Source organism: Abrus precatorius, unplaced genomic scaffold, assembly GCF_003935025.1.
Source record: "Abrus precatorius isolate BTA unplaced genomic scaffold, Abrus_2018 Scaffold8, whole genome shotgun sequence".
Classification (NCBI taxonomy): Eukaryota; Viridiplantae; Streptophyta; class Magnoliopsida; order Fabales; family Fabaceae; genus Abrus; species Abrus precatorius.
In genome coordinates, this window is record NW_020874428.1 from 5,941,756 (window position 1) to 5,952,397 (window position 10,642).

General features: G+C 29.1%; 1 protein-coding gene across 1 annotated transcript; it reads left to right on the forward strand.

Annotated features, from left to right (window-relative positions):
- Positions 1-352: 352 nt before the first annotated feature.
- Positions 353-3,944, forward strand: LOC113846735 (abscisic acid 8'-hydroxylase CYP707A1-like). The gene is made up of 9 exons (XM_027475327.1): positions 353-678; positions 812-1,133; positions 1,306-1,455; positions 1,557-1,805; positions 1,938-2,024; positions 2,256-2,334; positions 2,620-2,726; positions 2,890-3,008; positions 3,436-3,944. Exons 1-9 carry the CDS (start codon positions 473-475, stop codon positions 3,533-3,535), a joined length of 1,419 nt encoding a protein of 472 aa, XP_027331128.1. The 5' UTR covers positions 353-472; the 3' UTR covers positions 3,536-3,944.
- Positions 3,945-10,642: the final 6,698 nt, after the last annotated feature.

Genomic DNA, 10,642 nt, shown 5'->3' on the forward strand with positions numbered 1-10,642 from the left:
TTATATCTTATTTAATTTAATTTTAAAAACATTATTCATACCATATAATAATTTTTTTATGTCAGAAAATATAATTTGTATTTTATTGGCTCATAATTAATAACCTTAAGCAATAAGTTGTCTTATTTTGAAGAAACTTTTAGCAATGTATTCACAATAATCTTTTATGCTGTGCATTTTTTATTATTAGATAAAAATTATATCAGACTATTTAAATAATATTAGTAGATATTACTTATGTAGTAGATATTACTTCTTACTCAAGAGGTCCCACACAAACTTTAGCCACAAAAATTGTGTAGTTATTGTTTCTCTTTCTACTATATAAGGTTGCTTCTCCTCCCTTCTCTTGATGAATCCAAATTAGCAGAGCTCAAAAAACTCTGCATTTCTTTTGTTTATTTTATTTTATTTTCTTTTAAAGCAAAGTCTAACCTTCTGACTTTCTAAAGAAGAAAGTCTTGTAAAACCAATGGAAGAATTTTTTGGTTACATTATTATTCTCATTTTGCTTACCTTGTTTTTATTCATGTTTTTAACAAACCAAAATAGAAGACAATCTCAAAACCAGACAAGTGCCAAGCTTCCTCCAGGTTCAATGGGATGGCCGTACATAGGAGACACCCTCCAACTCTATTCCCAAGACCCAAATGTTTACTTCTCCACCAAACAGAAAAGGTTGCTAATTTGCTATCATGCTATGCGACTTCACCTTATAACCATAACATGACTCTCTCTCTCTCAACGCACACACAGATATATAGTGCATGAAGATGTGAATGTAACAAAACATTATGGTTTATTATTTTAGGTATGGAGAAATATTCAAGACCAACATCTTGGGTTGTCCCTGTGTGATGTTGACAAGCCCTGAGGCTGCACGTTTTGTGCTAGTAACTCAAGCTCACTTGTTCAAGCCAACATACCCCAAAAGCAAGGAACATTTGATTGGTCCATGTGCCTTGTTTTTCCACCAAGGAGACTACCACATGCGTTTGAGGAAGCTAGTTTTGAGGTCTCTCTCCTTTGAGACACTTCAAAATTTGGTGCCTGATATTGAAGCCTTAGTCATATCTTCCATGAAAACTTGGGGTGATGGCCATGTCATTAACACATTTAAGGAAATGAAAAGAGTAAGTTCTTTTTATTTTAATTCATTGACACTGGACCAATGATTAGATCGATTATTTTATTATATTGGTGCGTACATTTGTTTATGACTTGATGTTATATTTTACTATAAGTGCATCATGTAATGTATAATGAGGTCAATAATTTAAGTGGTCCACACATGAATGCTTGCAGTTTTCTTTTGAAGTTGGTATCCTCACAATCTTCGGCCATCTAGAGCCTCGGTTGAAGGAAGAGCTAAAGAAGAATTATTGGATTGTGGACACTGGCTACAATGCCTTTCCAACTCGCATCCCTGGAACCCAATACAAAAAGGCACTTTTGGTAAGTAATTCTAATATTAATACTAACTTCAACAGTTCAATAAATTCACGTGTTAATTATGCATTATTCTGAATCCCTATATGTATACATATTATTTGTAGGCAAGAAGGAGACTTGGTAAGATTCTAAGTGATATAATATGTGAGAGAAAGGAGAAGAAGTTGCTTGAAAGAGATCTCTTGAGTTGCCTATTGAATTGGAAAGGTGAAGGAGGAGAAGTCTTATCTGATGATCAAATTGCAGATAACATTATTGGGGTTCTCTTTGCTGCTCAGGACACTACAGCTAGTGTCATGACATGGGCTGTAAAGTATCTGCACGATGAACCAAAACTTCTGGAGTCTGTAAAGGTATGAATATGATCAATCAAAAAATAAAGGGAACTTTAAGTTGAGCTTATCTTCTCTAGGGGAAAAAGGATATGTTAAAATATTTATTGATGTTACTAATGAATATAATTTATGGTAATGCTCGCTTTGCAGGCTGAGCAGAAGGCAATTCACAAGTCAAATGAAGGTAACATACCACTAAGTTGGAATCAGACTAGAAACATGCCAATTACTCACAAGGTACGGGTTGATTTAGTGTCTCAATTTCACACTTGGCTAAATAATTTTGGCTTTTCTAGATTTTGCATCTTATAAGGGCCAAGGCTATGTGTCTATAATTAGTTGTTTAATTGGTCAAACAAAATAAATAGAAAATGAACAAATGTTACAAGTTTCTGTTGATTCCTATGGTTTAAGCAAGTTTCATGTGTGAGTTTGGTACTAATAATAGGAAATTATGGACTTGATCAGGTTGTGTTAGAAAGCTTGAGAATGGCAAGCATTATATCATTCCCTTTCAGAGAAGCAATAGCTGATGTTGAGTATAAAGGTAAGAGAAATATTTAATGGATGTTTAGTTTTATATATATATATATATATATATATATACACATACAGAGAGAGAGAGAGGAGATTTTTTTAAAAAAAGTTATTATTTTTCAAAAAATAATAATTTTCAATCATGCACATATATTTCCAATATTTGCAAGACTTCAAAACTGAACCGTGCAAAGTGTCAAGAATTTTGTACGCTAAATAAAGGTCCAAAGTGAAAACATTGGTTTTAAATTTTAAGATCACATATAAATAAATGACTCATAAGAATTTGAAACAGGGTTCCTAATTCCAAAAGGGTGGAAAGCAATGCCTCTGTTTAGAAATATTCATCACAATCCAGAATTTTTTCCAGAGCCTCAGAAATTCAACCCTTCAAGATTTGAGGTATGTTAGAATGAACAGTTTATACGTGAAAACAATAGTAATGATAATGGGTGGATAAGTCTAATTTTCTCTCAAATGAATCTTATCATTGTGTACGACAGAAGACACTTCATGATTTTCAAACAGGTCAATAGTTATTCATTTTCTTGTTTTGATCACATAGGTGGGACCAAAACCCAATACTTTCATGCCATTTGGTAGTGGAGTACATGCCTGCCCTGGCAATGAGCTTGCTAAGCTGGAGACACTGATTATGATCCATCATTTCGTCACCAAGTTTAGGTACTGCCAATTAATCAACAGAAAAGAAAATAAAAAAATAAAGGAAAAATAGAGAAATGAATGGATTATTCATTAACGCCAAAAGACAAGAGTGACTTAAAGAAATATAATGACTAAGGGCCCATTTGGATAACAAGTAAAATCAATTTCACGTATGGTGACACGTATTTCAATATAAAATTTATGACCAATATTAATTTAGACAGACATTTTAATAACATTTAACAATTCAAAATGAATTATGTTTTATCAAAATCTTAATCAAAAGGACACATAACTATGTTAGTAACACCAAGGAAACAACCTAAAAGAATCTATAACTTTAGAGAAAGTTGGAAAAGATAGATCTTAGGTGAGACTAGAAAGAATTAAGGTGACGTAGTAATATGTCATGTGATTACTAAAAGCTTCATGTTGGTGTGTACAGATGGGAAGTGGTAGGATCTGAGTGTGGGATTCAATATGGCCCATTTCCCTTGCCACTAAATGGACTCCCAGCGAGATGTTGGAGAGAATCTATCGACTAGAAAAGCATCATGGAAAGAAAAGCATCATCATCTCTTGTAGCAAACAAGAAATTCACTTTCCAAAGTCACAAAAATATTATTTTTCTTTTACATTTTGACTTTGTAATTTTTTTTTCATGGTAGGGTTACTTCAATATCTGCCCTCTATTCTTAGTCGTATTCCACCCGTGAAAGAATGAAAGGAAACGCCTCAACAGGGGTGGTTCTTTATTTTTCTCTTCAAGCATGTGTGTTGATTATCATTTTGAGTCAAAGGCTTTTCTTTTGCTCTATCTGTGAATTATAAGACGACTCATCAATATGTTATGTATACGAACATAATCATATTATGCTGAGTGGAAAAGTAGGTGAGAGAAAGCTCTTTTTCTGTTTATTATATGTAGAATGTATACATTAGTGATCAGTGAACAATAAGAGAAATCTTGTAGGGATGGTGCAACGTGGGTGATAGGTCCCAGGTACGAAAATATAAAGTTTGTTATAATAATTAGTTTTTTATTTATTTAATTGATTATTTAAAAACGAATCATATCAAAAAAATTATTAACCTTGAATCATAAAAAAAATTTATTTATCATCGAAAACTGTTTTTCTTCACATTATTACACTTATTTAGAGAATATCACCTAGGTGTTCATATATTGCATAGATATTTTAAATTTATAAATAGATGATAAATTTATAGAAAAATACATAAAAACATTACAAAATATATACATATAAACGCTTGCATTCTCCCCTAGTTACATAAAATAACTATTATCTATCAATTAAATTATAATATTTTAATACAGTGTTATCAAAATGTGCTCCTAATATGATTTTCTTAAGAAATAATTTAGTAAAAATTTAAAGAGTATTCTTAAATGAATGGTTAATCGAAAAAAGTGGGAAAAAGTATTAAATAAAAACCAAACTTTTACTACATTGAAAAAATAATAAACTTTAAAACACTAATATTAATTGCCATCAAATAAAATATATGATAGGTATGATTTTTAAATTAATTGTTATTGTTAATATGACAAATTTTGAATGGAAGATAGCATAGTTTTTTTATACTGAGAAAATATTATAATTATTTCTTATAGTTGTTAAAAATATTTAATTAATAATCTTAAGGATCATTAATCACTTAGCATACGCAACATGAGTACAATCATTAACCTGATTCATTTAGAAAAACAATAAAACGAAAAAGACAGATTATTTGATATTTTAAAAGTTTACAAAGTATTGAACATTTATTTTTCTATAATGAAATGAAATATTAAACTGGAGAATTACATACACATAGTTCTTAATACACGAGAATGTGTGGAAAGAACTTGAATGCATATCACTTTGGAAAACATTTATTTTATTTTTTTAAAATCAGATAAAGTAATTTGGTACTGAAATTCAATTTGGTTGTAATGATGAGATTGGATTTCCAATCATTTTCTAGAGACTTCGACTCATTTGAAAAACACAAGTCATTTAGGTAGTCATAAGATTATGGGGAGTTTATCAAATTCGAACTACTTCTAAAATTTATAAAAGTTTCATTTTAATTTTTAAAATTTTTAAAACTATATATTATTGTCATTTATAATTTGTTTTATATTATTTTTATATTAAATAGACTATAATAAATATCTCTTTGTAAAATTAAAAAATAAAATAATATGTTTTATAACATTAAAAGTCGAAATAGTTAACATTTATAATTTAAAAGATTAAAATAAATATTTTCGTAAATATTTTTTGAATAATGTTCTAAATATTAGAAATGACAAACATGACAATCTTGTATTCTTGTTATGAATTCTTCATTTAAGATAAAGAAGAAAAAAGTCCAATCACAACCCTTGAAAGATGAAATTAATTAGATTAAATATTTATAAATAATTCAACCTGAAGATTAAATTTTATATAATTTTTTTTATTTAGCTTACATATATTTTTTATATGAGATAATCTTACTTAAATAAGATGAAATTAATATAGACAATAAATCTTCTCTCTCTCTCTCTCTCTCTCTCTCTCTACGTAGTTAATATAATTGATTAAGTTTGAATAATATAATGCAAGTTTATCTACACTAAACCTTATATCATACAAGGGTAATTACAAACTAATTACCTTAAAAATTTAAGCTTTTAAAGGATAATGGCACATGAACAATTTTGTGTAATATATCTCTTGATAAGTTTCCAATTATATATTTAACTTAATATAGTATTGTCTGTATTTTTATTTTTAAAACTATATCCTTTTCTATACTATACTTTAAACCAGTTTAACATCTACACAATTTTAAGTTCAACTTGTTTTGCGACACTAGGCATGTCAGGAATCAGTATGGAAACTTCTCTATTGATTTTATAACTTTAAAAGATGAAATAAAAACATAAATTAAGTTTAAAAATTAGTATAAATACCAAAATTGATAATACAATGATTGTATACAATCAATTATCCTTATAAATTGTCGAGAGAAGAAAAATACTCATTAAAAATTCATAATTCTTTGCTGTCATTAACAAATTCATTACATTAAAAAAGATTATAGAATGGATTATAAAAGGGCACATATTAACTTTTTCGGTTTAAGAAGTGATTATTAAAATAAAAAGAGAGAATAGTATGATTTAAACTTATCTCATGAAGAACGAGTATATTTTTATGTAATCATTTTAACTTTCCATATTATGAATGGTCAATAAATTAAACTAAAATTGTTACAGGACTTACTCATAATTGTTAGAAATTTTCTTTTCAAACCATATGCGATCACGTCAAATTATCAAATAAAAATAAGAAGTTTTAAGAATATTTGAATCTATTAACGTTGACCGGAAGTTACAGGAATAACCTTTTGGTATAATGATCTTTAGAATTGTAGTTTTTTTGTACAATGATCTTTCTCAGCCAAAATTATTGAATTCCTTAATAGGACTTGATATTTCTCTTGTAATAGAGAGACAAAGAGATGTTTCTTATTTTAATGTACTAGATACCATGACCAACTTTATGATTTTAAATGTTTCCATCAACTTCTAACAAGTCAAATTCAATCTCCACTAATTAAACACAGTTTCTTTCATTTATATTAATTATTTTTAATTAATAGTCTAAAGACTCATCAAAATTAAATCACATTTATTGAGTCTAATAAAATGTAAAAAGCTAATATAAATGCTACAAATAATATATATTTTTCCATGTTAACTATTAAAAATAAAATTTTTAACAATAACATGTAATGCAATAGTTTAAATCTAGGTTGAGTTAGAAAAGCATGTGAGAGAAAACATTTTGTTTTTCTTTTGCCAAATAGAAGAAAAACTCTTTGTTATATATATAGAATGTATACATTAGTGAACAGAGAACGATAAGAGAAGTGCCGTAGGAATTAAGGGTCGTAAAATGAGTTGAGATTTACGAGTTGGCTGCTTAACCTGTTGAAAATGGTGGACTGTACTAAAGGTTTTGTAGTTGTATTTGTTGGTCTTTGCTTCAGCTGAAAAAAATGTGAGTTAAAGACAAGCTAATCTTGTCAAATCTATTTTTAAAATTTTTTAAAAATAGTTATTTATTTGTTAAATATTAATTTTTAATAATATAAAATTATTTAATTTTTTATATGTTTTTTAATTTTAATTTTTTTCTATATTTATGTTAATTTTAGACCAACTGTCTCGGTGTCCCATTAATCTATTGGCTTGTTAATTAATTAATTTATTTTTATCTTTAGCAGGTTGATTTATTTGCCCATAACTAATTTATTTATTTTTATAAATTTTTACCCTAAATCTTAAACCTTAAATATTTTAGTCTACTTTGAAAAATGAGACAAGACAAATTAACTTTATCATGACATACTTTGTTACCAAAACGGCTTACTTCCTCTCCCAACCTTAACCTTAATGTTCTGTTTTGAAAGAGAATTTCTAAATTCTTAATTTACATATATTTGGATGAAAATATTTTAAAATTTTTATTCAAATTTTTTATGTTAAATGCAAGAAATTTTAAATTACACATTTTTAGAAAAATTAAAAAAGTCTTATATTATATTTCACTTTTTATAACTATTATTATTTTTTTTTATATTTAATTCACTTCTTAAATATCTGTTATTGATGTCAAATTCTTCTAAAATTCTAAAACTTTTTATTATCTAAAAGCACGCGACAACGTGGGTGATAGGTCGCAGGTACGAAATTTCTGAATCAGTTGAAGCATACCGTGCAAAACTTTTTCTTCTTTTGAACATAACAAAATTGATGAAACATACCATAAGAAGTAGTGGGCAGCGTAGCCAAATTAATCAAACGTGTCTGACCCACGCGTTAATCAGAAGATGCGAGGATGAGACAGGTGCCCCTTGAAATTGATATTGCAGTATCACCATTGATTACCCTGTCACGTTGAGCCTTGTGTAAGCACTCACCCTTTAACACGTTCAAACTGATGAGAAATAACTTGAATCTAAAGCTGACACCTACAAACATACGTACCTACTGCATTAGCCATGCATGATGATTGTTCTCACGTGTTGAAAATGTGTTTGGGAGTAAAAAAAAAATTCTAAGTTAAAAATCATGTTAGAAGAAAGTTATATTTCGATAAAATATTAAAAGTCTAGAAGAAGTTTAAAAATATGTCTAAATTTGAGAAGTATTAGAAAATTATCTAAGACCTTTGTTTCATATCAAAAGGACACATTTCGAGCTATTTTAGAGGTTTTTGTCACCTCGTTGAATTTCCTCTAAAATTGCTTGAAAAATAGGATTAAAGGCTTTTTCGAGGAGTTTTCAAGTCACTGACACCCAAAACTATTCGAAAAATAGGACTAACAAGAAAATATTCTAAGTCCACAAAACTGAAGGTTTTTTCGAAGAGTTTTCAAGTCATTAACACCCAAAACTAATCGAAAAATAGGACTGACAAGAAAATATTTTAAATCCACAAAACTGATGGCCTTTTCGAGGAGTTTTGAGGAGTTTTCAAGTCCCTAACATCCAAAACTGCTCAAAAAACAGGAAGTTGTCAAAAAATATTCTAAATCCACAAAATTGATGGCCTTTTCAAAGAGTTTTAAGGAGTTTCCAAGTCCCTGACACTCAAAAACTGCTCGAAAAAAAAAGGAAGTGGTAAGAAAATATTCTAAGTCTGCCAGCCTAGTTGAGTTCCAGAGTCCCTCTAGAATTGCTCGAAAAACAGAAATGAGCAAAGAAAATATTAAGTCCACAAAAGCTAGACAAACTCTCAAAAAACCCCAAAATTAGTCGAAAAGAGAAGTTAAGGAGAAATTATTCTAAGGCCATGACACTAAATGAGCCTTCTAAATTTCTCTTAGAAACACTCGAAAGATAGAAAAATAAAAAAGTCTTGATAGGTCAAGTCATTGCAAAATCCAAAAGCAGTTACTAGTAGTCATCAACATTCACCACTACACAAAGGAGATCGTGGGCGATAGCGGTTACGAAAGAAGCTCCAACCAATAACACGATCACAAGCAATCGTGAATAATGGACATTAACAGTTGATGATAGTTACTAAGACGTGCCCGTAAAAGGAGGAAAAGGGTGGTGGTCTTCCTGCCTATAAATACTCCAAAGCGCCATTTTACAGCGGACAACTTTTTGCACCCTGACACCGCACCTAAAACCTCTGCATCCTGAAACCCTGCATCACGCTAGATACCAGCTACAAGGAGACTCGCGGTGGCCGCTGTTCGCTGTTGTGAGAAGTTGTACGTTTACATTCCTGCACATTTACCCTTCCGCATTTTAATTTATATTCCGCTTATTTTCTTGCACGCAATTTAGTTCTTGTTTCTGCAATTGGTTTCCTATTTAGCACTTTTTTGTAAAAAAACCTTTACGTTGTGATTCAATTTTACGCGTTTCATATTCACTATTTTTGCTTAAATTATTTATTCTGAAACGTCTTTTTTATTGTTACGCTAACAATACATGAATAACATAACATAACCCTTCTCAAATAACATAACTAAGTTATATTTTATTTCTATATGTTTATTAAAAATTTATTTAAACTAAAAATCCTTCTCAAATAACATAACATAACTAGAATAATTTTCTTTAATCGAATTTGTTAATTTTCTGAAATAACTAGTTACCTTAGTATGATATTGGCAGTGTGATACGGAGAGGCAAGAGCTTGAGAGATGGGCAGAGAATCTGAGGGTGAAGTAGTGGAAATAAAGGTTTGTTGATAGCAGAGAAGGTGGCCAAGGGACCCTATTCTGGGAAGAGCTGAAATATCAACACGTTGGTGTGTGGTAGGGTTGAGTTACATGAAGCATGATTGGTCAAGTACATTTTTACATTATTATGCTCCTTCCTCATATCACACAACCTGCTATCATTGGGTGTAAAGTTTGTCTGTTCCATTCCAGTAACGCTCTTTCTTCTAAAACAATTAATTACACTTATATGACGATGGTTGGTTGAAGAAAGAGAAAGAGTTTGTCATCGAGGATAGGTGTTCGAGGGTTAATAATGGTGATAGTAGGTGTGGACAGTATAGACATGGTTGAATGAGAACTCCATTTTGAAATGGCAAAGAGAAATTGTTATGCTTACTTTAATTTTATGAAATGATGTTAAATTTGAGATAAATAAATAAGCTGCAGGCCAACAATTACAACGTCTAAAATTAATAGTGTTTGAGTTCAAGCGATCGAGTCTATCATCAGAGTGAGACTCTTTTGCTATAGAAGAAATTAAACACATTATATGAAGTAGATTTGAACACAGATAAACTTTATAAGATACAAACTTTATAAGTAATAAAATATTAAAAAATCTATGAAACATGAATGAATTAAATTTCTATTATTTAGTTTATCACTTAATAAAATTCAGTTAATAGTAGAGATCAATTTTTAATAAATTAAAAAAGTTAAAAGATAAATCTTAATAAAAAAATTTATTGAGACTAAATTTAAAAAATAATTTATTTTAAAAAACAAATAAGCCTTAAATATTATTTTTAAAAACGATTTATTTAAAATGTGAACTTAATCCATTAAAAAAATTAATTTAGAGAAGAATTTATGAGTATTCTCAAATTGATGGTTAATATAAAAAA

Bases quoted from the DNA above. Each gene is read 5' to 3' on its own strand.
- LOC113846735 (XM_027475327.1), top strand. From the start codon at position 473: ATGGAAGAATTTTTTGGTTACATTATTATTCTCATTTTGCTTACCTTG. The intron at 679-811 runs GTTGCTAATTTG...TTATTATTTTAG, and splicing joins TTCTCCACCAAACAGAAAAG to GTATGGAGAAATATTCAAGA. The intron at 1,456-1,556 runs GTAAGTAATTCT...TATTATTTGTAG, and splicing joins AATACAAAAAGGCACTTTTG to GCAAGAAGGAGACTTGGTAA.